General features: G+C 30.7%; 1 protein-coding gene and 2 long non-coding RNA genes across 3 annotated transcripts; 1 reads left to right on the top strand and 2 right to left on the bottom strand.

Moving 5' to 3' along the window:
- Nucleotides 1-292: 292 nt before the first annotated feature.
- On the top strand, nucleotides 293-2213 carry LOC148763519 (uncharacterized). The gene is made up of 3 exons (XR_016025524.1): nucleotides 293-420; nucleotides 1070-1153; nucleotides 2012-2213. It is a non-coding gene; the product is annotated as an uncharacterized LOC148763519 (long non-coding RNA).
- An 8208-nt stretch (nucleotides 2214-10421) lies between these two features.
- On the bottom strand, nucleotides 10422-11414 carry LOC18604297 (21 kDa seed protein-like). Its single transcript, XM_018129749.2, has one exon. It carries the CDS (start codon nucleotides 11301-11303, stop codon nucleotides 10644-10646), a length of 660 nt encoding a protein of 219 aa, XP_017985238.2. The 5' UTR covers nucleotides 11304-11414; the 3' UTR covers nucleotides 10422-10643.
- A 1574-nt stretch (nucleotides 11415-12988) lies between these two features.
- LOC148763518 (uncharacterized) lies at nucleotides 12989-14897 on the bottom strand. The gene is made up of 2 exons (XR_016025510.1): nucleotides 14768-14897; nucleotides 12989-13190 (listed from the first exon to the last, which is right to left on the bottom strand). It is a non-coding gene; the product is annotated as an uncharacterized LOC148763518 (long non-coding RNA).
- Nucleotides 14898-16961: the final 2064 nt, after the last annotated feature.

The raw sequence follows: 16961 nt of genomic DNA, 5'->3' as shown, positions 1-16961 counted from the left end.
AATTGGAGAATGGTATGAGTATAAGGGATGAAAAATATGTCTATGGGCAATTTTTCAATTTTTGGGGCAAAAATGTAATTTTTGACTTTTACGGGGGTAAAAGTGTAAATTTCAAAAATTACTCCACCAAGACTTTGGATAAGTCTGAGAATTTTACCTAAGCTATGGATATGTGGGACAAGTGTATGGTGAAAATTTGGAAATAAATGGATGGCTAGAATTTAAGGAATTAATAAAACATTAAAAAAATGAATAAAATAATATTATATTATTTTAGCCTTTAAAAAGGTGAAAATTCCGGAATTCTCATCTTCTTCAGCTGTCCAAACCAGGGGAGAAAAGGGAAAAAAAAAAAACAAGAATCCTACCTGAAAAATTTGGAGAAAATCAAGAGAAATCAAGAAATCAAGCATTAAAAAGGTAAATTTCATTGATTTTCCTTGTGATTTTCACTACCCATGCATTTTTTTCTCATTTCCATGCAAAATTAGAAAGTGGGTATGGACACCCATGCTGGCCAAACCTCCATGGATGAGTTTTGAGCTTGATTTTTGGTTGATTTTAATTGAATTAAGTGATTTTAGTTAAGTTATATTGAAATATAGCAAAAATAAGCTAGAAATATAATTTTCTCCCATTGAAACCCATTATGCTGAATTTTCTAGGGGAATATTGGCTGCTGATCTTGATGGTTATTTGAGGAATTATGATGAATAATGATGAATTATGAGCCTAGAAAAATAATGGAAATTTTCGGAGCAAAAATACAAATTTTTACCCACTAGGGGTATTTTCGTAATTTATTATCGGGACTGATAATTTGCACCACACTGAGGGACATTAAGTCAATTTGGGTGCAATTGAGGTATAGAAACTGAAAAAAATTAATTTGGAGTTTAAACGGACGCGTATATCAATTTATCGGGTAAAAAATCGAAATAGACTAACACCGCATTTAGGTAAAAATTTAGACATTTTTGCATTCCATATCAAGCATTAGTAGTCTAAATTAGTTTAATTTCAATTTAGTACCAATGTGGTGAATTTCTCGATTTTGTACTGTGTCAAGGTGGTGAGTCCTCTAATAAAGGCAAGGGAATTGCACCCGAGGACCAATAGTTTGAGTATTTCGAAAATCCTCACTCTAGACACGGTGAGTAACCTTACCATCATTTTAATTATCTAAAGTATGTTTTTATTCGGTTTTGGTGAATTTTATGAAAATGAGTTCAAATGGTAAATTTTTATGTTTTGTAAACAAAATGAGTTTAAATGAAAATATTTTATAAATTGTCTTGAAACGAAATAACGATTTTGAAAAATAGAGTAATTGGAGACCACTGATATGTTGTAAATTTAAAATTGAATTAATGGCTTATGTTATTGTATTGGCATGACTGGCTGGGCTGTGTTTTTATGAATTATATGAATTGCTTTATTTTACCCTTGCAGGCTGGGTAGTAATATATTAGCCCTGTCATGCTGTCAAAATTTTATTGTATGGTGGGTTTGACCTGCTGCAGTGGGCTGGATTCTGTGGACTAGCCTATTAGAGGGGCACGGAATCCTGTTATATTTTTACCTCGGTTGGAGAGGCGAGTAGGGTAACTCCTGAGGTATAACTTTTAGAGTTCACTTCACGCCAAACCACCTCGTGAAGGGGAACTCGGCCAACGTCAAGGAATGACTATGTTTTCAAAATAAAAACATGACTTTCTAATAGTCTTGGCGGACTCAGTTGGGATAGCCCTCGGCCAAGGTATCCCAAATAACTGAGTATGATAATAATTTTTGGCATGAGCCAAGCTTTTTAAGAAATTCATAAGCCATACTGATTACTTGCTTTAAATAAATTGATTTCATTTGGTTGAAATAAGTTGAAAGATGATAAATTACAGTTTGATGAAATGTTTTAATAGTCTCCTTTTACTCGACTTTAGATATTTTGAGTGATGTTTGTTTACTCACTGGGATTTTATAATCTCACCACCCTCATTTCCACCCATTTCAGGTTCAGAATAGATTGTAGATAACTGATATCGGCGAGGATTACAGTTGAACTTGCCACATCCAAAGACTGTAGGTTCATTTCTTTTTATACTTTTGGTCATTCGGGGGCCCACGTGTCACTGTAAATTAAATTCTATACTTTGGTTATCTGTATTACGGTATGTAAGAATTTATTTTGCTTTTACGCTATAAAAATTATTTATGCAGTGTTCTTAAAATATCGTTTTATGTGAAAATTGAATATTTTATTGAATATTTTTATTTTATTATAACAGTCATAATTCCATTTTAAACGAATGTTTTAGACATCCAAAATTATTTTTGATTAAGAAATATGTGTTTTCCACTTACATACTATATTTTTAGATGATTTTTTTTGATTTTTGGGATAAATGACAAAAATACCCTTGTGAGACGAAAATTATTATTTCATTTGTTTAAGTTGGAAACAGTTTAAAATCTTTTAAAATGTGGTATTTGGAAACAGTTACCCACAGGGGAAATGAGAAGCTGATATTAAAGCCTTGCGGGGTCTCGGTTGACATTCCGGGTAATGAATGTAAATTGAGACGTCGCGGCGGTTGTCACAGGCTCGATGGAAGTTTCGGGTCGTGACAGAGGTGATATAATTTAATTCACTTATAATGTATAGAATTCATATATGACAATGCATAAAAGATAAACCTAATTATAAAACATGTTAATAGATCAATAAATATCAGTCATGTAATAAAAGATAATAATAGCAAAACTTTTAAACAAGTTAAAACATTATATTGAAAATAATCGACTATAATACAGTAGGCAAACATCTAAACATGTATTTAAAATAAATTATCCCCTTAAGCTGCCACACCATAAATTTTTTTTGAAAATCGCTGCAACACCATAATTGAAATATGTCTTACTCGAATAACAACATATTCAAATTTTTTTATCATTTCTGAAAAGTTAATATATGAAATCATACTTGTACCACAAAATTTAAAAGTTTGACATGAGAGTATATTAAAAAAAAAATAATAATGTTGAATAAATCAAAGTTTGGTAAATAAATCAAAGGTCGCATATTATCACATGATAAGATTTTAATGAAATGAAAAGATTGTGTCTCACTTGTTATTTTTCGTAGACACATCATGAGTCAACAAATACGATATGACATTTTTCTGGTGCAATAGTGTGAAAAGTTCTAAACTTATCTTTGAAACAATTAATCAATTTATATTTAAAAAATTTCAATTTAGTTATATCTATAAATTATAATTTATATAATTTGTACTTAATCTTATAGCAATAAGGTTCAATAAAGCTTAGGAATATAACAAAATCATGCTTCTAGGTTCAAAAAACAGTCCAGAAATTGAGCCAAAATTTCTTGAAGATCCCATTAAAAATGAGAAGTTTAGGTTTCATATTTTAGCAATTGAAAAGTTTAAAATTCAAATTAATAATGTGAAGTTCAAATATGTGCTTAGAAGTCCTAACGGTGAAGTTGATCTTTTGGTCAAACAGGGTGTTCTAAGGGAGCAAGAAAGAATTGCTGTCCATTCATTGTGTAGGTGATGATGATCATAATTCTATTAAGTTTAATTAAAGTTATGCTTTTCAGACTTTGTTTTTACGGTGGGTTGCTGAGGTTGATTTGGTTAGGTATTGTTGAATGGGTTCCTGTTTTGTTTTCTCCATTTGACATATAAACTCATTTCTGGCCTGGTAGGTTATGTCGAGATTTTTTGTTGATTTTGGTTATTGCAGTTAGTTGATTGTTCAGTACCTTGTATTGTGTTGTTTTGGTGAGATTGGGTTTCCTTGTGGTAGTCCCTGAACTATCTTACCTTTCAAAAACAAAAATATCTGCGCCACTCATTTTTATAGCTGTTAAAGATAATGAAGAGAGAAGAGAATGAGAAAAGCAATGATAAAATTTGTGAAATTTTTAAGAATGGTCCCCTAAACAGGTAACCACAAAGGTAAAAAGTATAAAAATAAAATAAATTTCAAGAAAAAAATTGAAATAAAGTACTTTTTTTTAAGGAACATATTCTTTTCTAATATTGAATATTATCAAATAAAATATATTCTACTTGAAATATATATATATATATATATATATTAAATATATATTTTTATCATCTAAAAATAAATATTTTTTTACCTTTTTACTTTGAAAAATAGATAAATAAATAATAAAAACGTGGATAACTTCAATCTTTTATCCATAACGATGCGGCAACACGTATACCAGCAGAATGTTTTCTTGTTCACTTACTAAAGTCACAAGACTCATGATCAATGAGTGCATATAATTAATGTTTGATAATAATTAGAATAATTTCTTTCCACTCATATATCTATCAACCTATCACATCAATAATGTTGGATCCAAATTTTCTTTGTCCTTTTTCCTTATCCTCAACGAATGCACTGTCAATTTTTAGAATAACGTGACTATTATATCAACCAATGGTTTATATTTAAGTTATCTAAACATGTATTTAAAATAAAATTATCCTTTTAAGTTGCCACACCATAATTGAAATATGTTTTTCTCAAATAACTATAGATTCAAATTTTTTATCATTTTTGAGAAGTTAATATATGAAAATCATACTTGTACCATAGAATTTATAGGTTTAACATAAGAGTAAATTAAAAAAAATAGGTACTAATGCTGAATAAATCAAAGTTTGGTAAATAAATCAAAAGTTGCATATTATCACGTGGTAAGATTTAAATGAAATGAAAGAATAAGATATAAATGATAAAATCTATTATAAGTTTGTCTTGGGATGTAGGGGCCGGTCATGTAGAAGAAATAAAAAAGGATAAGAAGGAATCTTTGATAAAGAATAAAGAAATGAAAGGAAAAATAGTGAAAAGAAGAAAAGTGTGTGGCGGGTTCCACATGTTTTCTATTTTTTTTCTCATCATGGGCGGACTGCCCAAGGTTCATGGCATTCTTGATTTTGTTTTACACTTGTTTTGAGGGATGGAATCACATGGCAAAAAGTCACTTTCACAAACCACCTGCCACACACTTTTTTTCACATTTTTCACCATTTTTCCTGTCATTTCTTTATTCTTTCTCAAAGATTTCTTCCTATCATTTTTTATTTATTCTTCATGACCGGCCCCTACATTCGAAGACAAGCTTAAAATAGATTCTTGACTCCCTCATTTCTCACATGGGCGGCTACCCACTTATCTTTTATTTTATCATATATATATTTTTTATTTTATTGCTTAACTTGTCTTTTCCTCTCATCTTTATCTTCTTCTTTTCTCCCCACAATTTCCTCATGGGCGGCTTGCCCATGCTTAATAATTTCCTATTTATCTCTAAATCTTAAAATTTACATATAAATCATCAAACTTTTCTTTATTTATCGTAATACCCTCCAAACTTTTATCTTTTACAATTTGGTCCTCCCACCACGTTTTAAATTGAATTTTCCTTCTATCTTTATTCCTTTACATGTATATAATCAAAATATCGAAGTTGCACTTCAACGCGATATCACCATAATATTTAAATATTTACTTACTCGCGTTAACTTAATTTAATAAAAACTCGTGGACCCCACTAATATCTTTTTTCCTTCAAAATTCTTGCTTACTTCCTCTCTCCCACTTAGATTAGTCATATTACCCGTCTTCCAGACAAATTTTCGTAATTAATAAAATATTAATATTATTTTATTCATAAAATAAAATATTTTATTCTAAAATATTCTTTTTACCCGTTCCTACTCTATGGCACTTAAATTGATAGGGTCTTATTGTCTGCTAAACGAGGGTACGGGGTGTTACAATCTCCCTCACTTAAAACAAATTCGTCCTCAAATTTAAATAAAGTGGGTTGGTAATGCATACCTTAGTTGTGAACGAGGTGTGGGTATTCCTTCTTCATCTCCTCTTCGAGTTCCCAAGTTGTCTCTTCCACCGAACGATTTTACCACAAGACTTTTACTGAAGCAATTTCCTTGGAGCACAATTGCTTTACTTGGCGGTCCAATATTGCCACTAGCTACTCTTCGTAGGTTAATCCTTCATCCAATGGAACCAAATCATAACGTATAATATGTGTCGGGTCCGTAATGTACTTCCTTAACATAGACACATGAAATGTAGGATTCACTCGAGCTAGTTTCATCGGTAAGGCTAGCCGATATACTGTGGACCCAATTCATTCTAGAATCTCAAAAGGTCCAATATATCTTAAACTCAATTTCCCTTTCTTCCCAAATCTTTTACTTCATTTCAGGGGAGATACCTTCAGAAATACAAAATCTCCCACCTGAAACTCCAATGGACGATGCCTATTATCTGCACAAGACTTTTGTCTACTTTGGTTGTCCTTAGACGTTCCCTTACTAAACTCACCACCTCAGTTGCTTGTTGCACCAAATCAGGACCTAACAATTTATTTTCTCCCACTTCAAACCATCCAATGGGCGATCTGCACTTTCGTCCATACAATGCTTCAAAAGGAGCCATTCCGATACTAGCTTGGTAGCTATTATTATATGCGAATTTCGTTAAATGTAATTATTGATTCCACGTGGTTCCCAAATCCAATACAATTGACCTTATCATGTCTTCGAGCGTTTGTATCACACGCTTCGACTGACCATCCGTTTGAGGATGATATGCAGTACTAAAGTCTAAACGAGTGCCTAAAGCTCCGTGTAAACTTCTCCAAAACTTATTAGTAAACTATGACCCTTAATTAGACACTATGGTCACAGAAACTCCATGCAATCGTACAATACAATAAATATAAATTTTAGCATACTTAGTTGATCTATAGCTAGTTTTTACTGGAACGAAGTGAGCCGATTTGGTCAATCGATCCACTATTACCTATATTGAATCATATCCTCCACTAACAAGGGGCAATCCCGTCACAAAATTCATAACCACGTGTTCTCATTTCCATTCAGGAATTGGCAAGGGTTGTAGCAAACTTGGGGGTTTCCCATGTTCAGCTTTAACTTGTTGACAAGTTAAGCACTTGGTTGCATATTTAGCTACATCCTTCTTCATCCCCAGCCACCAGTAAATCATTTTTAAATCATGATACATTTTAGTGGCTCCTGGATGTATTGTATAGGCGGTAACGTGAGCCTCTTCCAAAATTTCTTCTCTCAAGCTATCTCGACTCCGTACATACGTTCGGAATCCATACTTCAAAAATCCCTTGTCTCCATTCGCAAATTCTTGATCTCGCTTTTTAGATCCCAAAATTTTTATCACAAATTCATCTTGTTCTTAGGCATTACGAATTCGGTCCAAGATCATTGGTCATACTCGAAAATGGGCAATAAAGGCACTAGGCCCACCAATATCAACTCTTTGATTTTTTATCAAGCTTTTCATGTGTAGTAACCATTTTTGCATTCTCCAAGGTGCATCTCAAGGTTTATTCATCCAAGTCACTGTATTACATGAATCACTTTCTATCTTCAAGTTATATAATTAACACCATTCAGACGAAAGCTTTATATTTAAGCTATTTTCATTATATGATATTTATACATTATCATTTAATTATAAAATTTTATTTTATAACTGTAAAAAGGTAAAAGTTTAAATTTTTTTAAAATAAATGTTTTTAAAATTATAAATATTTATTTTTGAGATTTCTCAACTTTTAAATTTATTTATTAATTAGGTGATATGATTTAATTCACTGATAATGTATAGAATTCATAGATGACAATGTATAAAAGATAAACCTAATTATAAAACATGTTAATAGATCAATAAATACCAGTCATGTAACAAAAAGATTACAATAACAAAACTTTCAAACATATTAAAACATTATATTGAAAATAATTGATTATGATATACCAGGCAAACATCTAAACATGTATTTAAAATAAAATCAGCCCCTTAAGCTGCCACACCATAATTGGAGTATGTCTTACTCGAGTCACTATAGATTTAAATTTTTTTATCATTTTTGAGAAGTTAATATATGATAATCGTACTCGTACCACATAGTTTATAAATATAACATCAGAGTACAATAAAAATAATTTAGGCAACGCATGAAGAGTGGGGAGATTTGATGACGAGATTTGATACATTAAAAAATATTTTCCACTCATTTAGTATTAATTAAAAAAAGATAATTCAGTGGGAAAGAAAGAAGAACATAAACTAAAAGTTCTTCAAGATCATCTAGAAATTGAGAAGAAAAATTATCTAACTGCTTTGAAGTATTTTCCCACACACTTAGGTATCAGCCTTTCACATCATTAACATAATGGTGTTTCCTTTTCTTTTATTGTCTTCTTTGTTGATTTTTTTTTCTTATCGTTAAAGGAGAAACAGATGCCTTGCTACTATCAATACTTTATTTTCGAATATAAAATAATTAAGAAGACGAGACAAAATTTGATAGATAAATCAAATGCTACATATTATCATGTGGTAAGATTTAAATGAAATGAAAACACTGTGTCTCACCGTCACTTTACATAGATATATTATAAGTCAACAACTATGCCATGGTGTTTTTTTTTTTTTTTTGCAATAATGAGAAAAATTCTAAGCTTATCTTTGAAACAATTAATCAGTTTGACAATTTATATTTAAAAAATTTCAATTTAGTTATATCTGTAATCTATAATTTATATAATTTATACTTATTCTTATAACAGTAAGATTGAATAAAGTTTTGATGATATACATAGATGTTTAAAATATAAAGAAAACTTAAATTAACATCATCAAAGGGTTTTACTGCATGGTTGGTTTTATGATATTAGTCATATGAAGCATGAATAAACTTTTGCTCGTGGCGAACACAAAAAAAGGTATACATGCGTTGATCAAATACCATCACTATTGCTCGCAAAGGTGGATCTGTAGGCCCCAAAAAAAAGGTATACTTAGAAATATATTATCTTTTTATATTAAGAAATATAGTGAAATACATACTAAAGGAAAAGAATAAAATAAAATATAATTTTAGTTGGCCCCAAAATAACATGTCTGAATCCGACGCCGAATGCTCACCAGAAGTAGCAATCAACCTATCACATGTCGTCAAGGCGAAACAGATGTCCTCGTACTATTGGTTTTAGTTTTGAACAACAACGTGACTAATTTATTACAATAATTAAGAAGATAAAGACAAAATCTATCAAGCAAATAAATGAAAATCTATATATCAACTTGCAATAAGATTTGAATGGATAGGCTGTATATGTCTTACCGACTGCTTTTAAATGAACCTCATGAGTTTGCAAAATAGGATATGATATTTTTCTCGTGCAATAATGTGAAAATTCTTGAATTTTTATTGAAAAGAAAAGGCATTAGTTTCTGAATTTAAATTTAAAGAGGTTTTCATTTAGAATTTGAATTTAATTGTACATATAACTATAATCTAAACAATATATAAGTGTAGTTTAGGAGGTATGAAACTTTTCTGAAGACAAAATATATCCTTATCACTTTTATACTTTCTAATAATAAAATATTATGATAAAGTTCAGATTAAAATAAATTATTTTTTAAATAAGTTGCAATATAATCGAATCACCATAATTTTTTTTTGAGTTATCAAATCCTTTTTTTAATCTCAAACTATCCTAATTGGATACAGCCAAATATAAGGAGAATGTGGCGGGCTATCATCCACTTGAAAACCGACTTTGTGGGCATCTTGATTAGGCTGCCAATTCAGTCACGTTGCAAATCAGATTTAGACTTGAAAATGAGACTCCAGCTAACTTATATAAAAGTAAAAGTAGGTGTAAAATATCTTAAATTGTGTCTAGTTACTAAATGAATTAGTTATGAAATTTATCAAAAAATAAGTTTTTACCTTTTTATGCTATTATTCATTGGATTTTGTCTTTTTTTCTAATAATAAGTTACTTATAAATTAAAAAATAAAAAAAAATTACTTATTTATATTTCAAAATTACATTTTAGAAAAATATAGAAGTACATATTTATGTACAAAGCATGTAACCAAGAATGCTAGTATAATTAAACTACATATTTCTAAAAATATACTTGAAAAGCTCTTCACTGATAGTTTTTAGTAACTTTTTTTTTATATTTTAATTTGAAATAAAATGAAGTCAAAATTAAAAAGTTTTACTATTAAAAGTTAAATTAAGACAGTATTTACGAGACAAAGAGACTATTATTATTAACTTTAGTATTAATACTGACTTAATAAATTTTATCATAAACGTAAATTAACCTCCCCATGTTTTATTTTTTTTTCTTTTCTCTTTCCTCTTATTTTCTCCCTTTCCCTACCTCACAGACGAAAAGGGACAACAATGCCGGAGGGATTGCAATAACGCAAAGCTCATGAGTGCAATCAATACGTAACGGCAGAAAAAGCATAAGTCAGCTTATCAAATATATACTCCATATTGCTCAGCCAAGATGCAAATTGTTTATTCATAAGGTTGGAAAGAGGTTGTGAAGATAGACCCAGTGAGGACATATCCAGTCTCAAACAAAGGCAACCTTAACAAAAACATCCAACTATGCATTACAACCAGCTTTCTAGGATGCACACACTTTTAACTTTTATTTATTCAAAGCTAACAGCAAGAACTGCTACTTTGAATAAATTCATAATAAACTTAGAGCTACTGCTTCCCAACAACTTGTTTTATCGCCCTTGTTGCTTTTGTAAATACAAAGGGCCATCCTTGGTCACTGAGACCCAGCCGTATTTGTCCATTATCTTCATATCTTCCAATATCGCTACATAGAGTTGTGCATGAATCACAGACTGAAGGGCAGTAAGTAAATTTGTAACCGAAAACTCCATTCTTCTCAATCTTAAACCAATTAGGAAAAGTGTGAGGACCAGCATCACCTGCAACCCTACCGGCTATCACCCACCATTTTCCTGTCGACTGGTCATAGTCGTCAAGCTTCCACACAGCTGTTGTCAAGCAGAGGCTGTCTCTAAGGGGAACGAACTCTATGATTAGATCAGTGGATACGCGGATAAAAACATCGTTGGGTTTGACTGGTGAAAATATCACCGGAATACCATAGTCAAGTTCAGATCGTCTTTGAACAACGATATCTGGGCAGCTTTGATTTCTAGACCTGCCCAGAGCTAGCCCGCCACCACCAGCTGCCCATAATGCTGACACAACGTAGTATTCAACACCCGTGCGAAGCTCTTCACCGTCGGTGTCAAGCACGGGCTTATTTGTGGCGTTGGCTACCACAAAGAAATCAGATTGTATTGCAAAGAGAGAGAGGAGCAAAGCTGCAGCTATTGTGGTCTTCATGGTTAATCTTTTGCCCGATATGTGTTGTTTGTGGATGCTGATTGCTTGGTTTTCTAATTATTCAATTCATCAACGCCCGAACATCTAAATAACACCTTTCATATATGGACCAATTTGTTTTGCAAGTTTAGGCACTTAAACTCAAAAATTTTTCGTAATTCTTTGGTCCCCACCATTTATTTCTATGGCTATTTTTGGGAGACACGAGCGATGGGTTTTTATTTTAATTTTATTAAAAAATAAAAAAATAGAATTGTGTCACGGAATTATGGTTCTTATATATTTTAGGAATATTTTTGGTTTTGGTATGCATTATGCACCTAAAGGTAATCTTTATATAGTAAAATTAGTTTGTAACACATAGAACCATGTGTATGAAAATTAACTAATTTTAGTAATTTATTCACTTGAAGGCAGCGACCGTCATCTTTCGATTTTTAATTATCATATTATTGCATATAGAAAATTAGAAATATATAATTTTGTCACCCCTAGAGTTCATTTGGTTCACAGAATGGAATAGAGGAGGAATAGAATCGTTCTTTTGTAGAATACACTTTATTAAAATTAAAGAATTTATTTTGTTAAAAAATAAAAATATTTTAAGTAATAAAATCAAAATATTTTTTGCTATAATTAAATAATATTTAATATTAAAAGACAAAATATATTCTTTATTAAATTTAAATAATACTAAATAATATTCTTTATTACGTTTATTCTATTCAAATAATAATATTAAATAATATTCTTTATAATATTTATTATAGTTAAATAATATTAATATATTAAATAATACTTAAATATTTTCATTTCCTTTTTTTTTGAAAATAAAGTAAAAAAATTGTGTCTTCTGTGCTTTAGAGAGAGAAAGAGTAAGGAAGAGAGAGAAAAAATAGGTTTGGTATTATTTTAGAAGGTAATTTATTAAATTGTAAAATAATATTTTTGTCTAATCAACTTTTTTTTTTATTCTTAACAATTCGGAATAGCCATTCCATTGAATCAAATGTAATTTTATCTTAGGAATGATAATAGGGGAGGAATGGCTATTCCATTCCCCTCAACCAAGCACGTCCCTAATTAAAATCAAATAAATTGTTTTGGAATATTGGCAAGTCATCTAATTTATTTTATAAATTTTTTCTTTTTTTCATGTGCATTGTGTACTTCTTACTAGGCTCTTTTTTTTGTTATTTTCTTTCTCGTGTTCTCTTTTTTCGTGAATCAATCAAACAATTAATTACATTCCTTTTCTTTCTATGCTCCTTTTTTTTTTATTTTCTTTTCCCTATGCATATGCTTTGAATTTTTTTTAACCCTTCAGCTTTTTTGTTTTCCTTCGCACATGGTTTTCACCCTTTTTTTTTTTATCTTTGTTTTCATGAATCAATCAAACACTTAATTACTGTCCTTTTTTTAATTCTTTTCCCTTTGCACACATGTCACGACCCGGAACTCCCATCGGGCCTGTGACAACCGCCGCGACGTCTTGATAGGCACTCATTACCCCGAATACCGATCGGAACCCCGCAAGGCTTAGCATCAGCTTCCGCATCTCCTCGGTGAGCGACAGTTATTAAATCTTACATTTCAAGAAATCATAAGTCATTTCCAAATCAAAATAATAAAATATTATTTTCTAGCTCACAGGGGCATTTTTGTCATTTTTTTTGATAATATCGAAACTCACCAAAAACATGGTGTAAAAGCTAAATATGTTCATACATATTTTAAATCAGATAACGAAAATATAAAATTACTTTTACAATGACACGTGGGCCCCTAACTAACCAATAAGATGCGAGTCTGTGAACATATAATTTTGACAATGCAAGGCTAACTGAAGTCCTTGATGCAATCGGCTATCTACCGGCTATCCCGAACCTGAAATGTGTGGAATTGAGGGTGGTGAGATTATAAAATCTTAGTGAGTAAACAGACACCATCTAAACTATCTAAAGGTGAGTAAATGGAGACAATTAAAAAATAATTAACTTCAGCAAATTTTTCACATCACGAATATTCATTTCAACCAAATAATCAATATGGCTCATGAATTACTCAAAACTTGGCTCATGCCAAATCCTGTACTCGGTGACACCTGGACTAGGGGTATCCAACCGAGTCCGTTAAGGCTGTTAAAAATTCATATTTCTCATAAATCATATTTTTATTTTGAAATATAACCGTTCCTTGGTGTTGGCTGAGTCTCACTCTCACAAGGTGGTCCACGTGAAGTGCACTCAAAAAGCCCACCTCAGGAGATACCCTACGCTCCTCTACGACCGAGGTGAGAATATAAAGAAGTTTACCGTGCCCCTCTAATAGGCTGGCCCACGGAACCCCCCACCACTGCAGTAGCTAATCTTTTATCTACCACCTGATTTATAAAATCTTTTTCTGCATGACATGACAATTTATTGTAACCTAGCCTCTCAAGGCTAAATACACAGTATAAATAATTCTAACACCAAAATCAGTTTAGCCATTCATGCTCATTTATTGTCATAAGCCATTTAATTTAAAACCATAAATTTACAACACAAGCAGGCAATCTCTAATTACTCTATTTTCAAAACCAGTATTCGATTTTTCAGAAAATTTATAAAATCATTTTATAAAATCACAATTTCTCTTAAAACATAGCAATTTACCATTTAAACCCATTTTCCATAAAATCACACAATTGTATAAAACTACTCTAGATAATTAAGACGATAATAAGTTTACTCACAGTTTTCGAAAACTAAATTCGGGTACTCCAACTATTACTAATCGGGTGTGATTTCTTTGCCCTTGCCAAAAGATTTACCACCTTGACAAATTGTACAATTAAGAGGTTTACTACTTTGGTACTAAACCAAAATAAACTAATTTATACTACTAATGCATGGTATGAAGTGCAAAATGTCTAAATTTTGCTTAAACGAGATGTTAGCCTATTTCGATCTTTTACCCGATAAATCGATATACGCGTCCGTTTAAACTCCAAATTAATTTTTTTCAATTTCTATGCCTCAATTGCACCCAAATTGACTTAATGTTTCTCAGTGTGGTGCAAATTATCAGTCCCGATAGCAAATTACGAAAATACCCCTAGTGGGTAAAAATTCGTATTTTTGCTCCGAAAATTCTTATTATTTTTCTAGGCTCATAATTCATCATTATTCATCATAATTCTTCAAATAAACATCAAGATCAACAACCAATATTCCCCTAGAAAATTCAGCATAATGGGTTTGAATGGGAGAAAATTATTTCTCTAGCTTATTTTTGCTATATTTCAATATAACCTAACTAAAATCACTTAATTCAATTAAAATCAACCAAAACTCAAGCTCAAAACTCATCCATGGAGGTTTGGCCAGCATGGGTGTCCATACCCACTTTCTAATTTTGCATGAAAATGAGAAAAAAATGCATGGGTAGTGAAAATCACAAGGAAAATCAATGAAATTTACCTTTTTAATGCTTGATTTCTTGATTTCTCTTGATTTTCCCCAAATTTTTTCAGCTAGGGTTCTTATTTCTTTTCCCCCTTTTTCTCTCCTGGTTTAGACAGCTGAAGAAGATGAGAATTCTGGAATTTTGACATTTTTAAAGGCTAAAATAATATAATATTATTTTATTCATTTTTTTTTGTTTTATTAATTCCTTAAATTCTAGCCATCCATTTATTTTTAAATTTTCACCATACACTTGTCCCACATATCCATAGCTTAGATAAAATTCTCATACTTATCCAAAGTCTTGGTGGAGTAATTTTTAAAATTTACACTTTTGCCCCCGTAAAAGTCAAAATTACATTTTTACCCCAAAAACTGAAAAATTACCCATAGACATATTTTTCATCCCTTATACTCATACCATTCTCCAATTTGTAAAATTTGATCTAAATTCTCTCAAAATCTCAAATTTTATCCGTGGATGAAAAAATTACGATTTTGCCCCTATACTCTATAAATCATTGGAATTAAACTTTTTCACTGCCAAACTCTCAAATTATACTCCAATACTCAAATCATACTCCAATACGTTAAATGGGGCCAAAAAAATCTTTTCTCAAAATTTCCATTTTGCCTCTAGGTGGCAAATGACCATTTTGCCCCTAGATAGTGAAAATTTCGGTTTGACTCCAAATTGATCATCGAACTCCGAATTACCATTTTGAGTCATCCCTGAACTGTGAAACTCTTAATTTCACCTCAAAATTCCTATTTGAACAAGTTCGAGGCTTAATCGACTTAATGGTACCATTAGGGGCAATATCGTCTTTTAACGATTCCTCGAACTTCCTAAACATGCAAACATTCTATTGAGCATGTAAATGACGTCGTAATTATTTTATAGAACAGGGTTTGACAACACAGCTTGAATTTTTTTAAACCCTTCAGTTCTTTTTTTTTTTTTTTACTTTACACACGGTTTTCACCCTTTCTCCTATTTTATTTTTTTTGAATCAATAAAATAATTTACATTTAGCATTTTGAACTAGATAATAGGTGAAATCTATGTTTGCGAAGTGTTTTAACTCTTTCAAAGCTATGCTAGTTAATGTAAAGACGGAAAAATTAGTTGTATATCCTCTCTTGAATCATTCGATTTGACTTATCTTAACTCTTTCAATTTCTATAGCAACTACAAAGCGTTAACTTTTTTTTCCTCTTTGCACATGGTTTTCACCCTTTCTCCTATTCTCTTTTTTCATGAATGAATCAAACAATTTACATTCCTTTTTTTATTTTCTTTTCCCTTTGCACACAGTTTGAATCTTTTTAAAGCCCTTTAGCCTTTTCTTTTTCTTTGCACATGTTTTCACTCTTTCTCCTATTCTTTTTTTTTTTTTTTTTGTGAATCAATCAAACCATTTACATTTAACTTTTTGAATTTGATATTAGGTGAGATTCGTGTGTGCAAAGTGTTTCAACGCTTTCAAAGTTATGTTAGTTAATGTCAAAGACAGAAAAATCAGTCGTATATCCTTTCTTTAATTGTTTGATTTGACTTATTTTAACGCTTTCAATTTCTATAGCAACTATAGAGCATCAACTCTATTTTTTCCCTTTGCACATGGTTTTCAACTTTTCGCCTATTCTCTTTTTTCATGAATCAATCAAACAATTTACATTTTTTTTATTTTCTTTTCCCTTTGCATACAATTTGAATTTTGTTAGTATTATAAGCAAGGGTGAAGCTAGCCAATTTTTGTTGAAGAGGATAAAGGGGAAAAGAAATAAGAGCTAAAAATTTTTAAAACTAAGATGTTAAATTTAACCAACAATCAAAATATTCATAATAGACAATAATTTTATATAGCAAGTAAATACAAAAGAATAAGAAAAGAAAGATTTATAATAATCTTTTAGAAAAAGTTGTGCTCAACAATATTTTCTAAATTTTAATTCTTCAATTATTAACTCTATACTAAAAAAACTAGTAATGTATTTTTCAATATAAATAACTAAATTATCTATAAGAAATTCATTACCCATTTGTTCCAAAGTCTTGTTTCCATAATTTCATTACTAAAATGGGTTTAAATGGTAAATTGCTATGTTTTAAGAGAAATTGTGATTTTATAAAATGATTTTATAAATTTTTTGGAAAATCGAATACTGGTTTTGAAAATAGAGTAATTGGAGACTGTCTGCTTGT

The sequence above is a fragment of the Theobroma cacao genome, chromosome 3 (assembly GCF_053813885.1).
Source record: "Theobroma cacao isolate CCN51 chromosome 3, ASM5381388v1, whole genome shotgun sequence".
NCBI classification, from domain to species: Eukaryota; Viridiplantae; Streptophyta; class Magnoliopsida; order Malvales; family Malvaceae; genus Theobroma; species Theobroma cacao.
The sequence above is the reverse complement of the archived record's forward strand: the minus strand, read 5'-3'. Positions and strand labels throughout refer to the sequence as shown.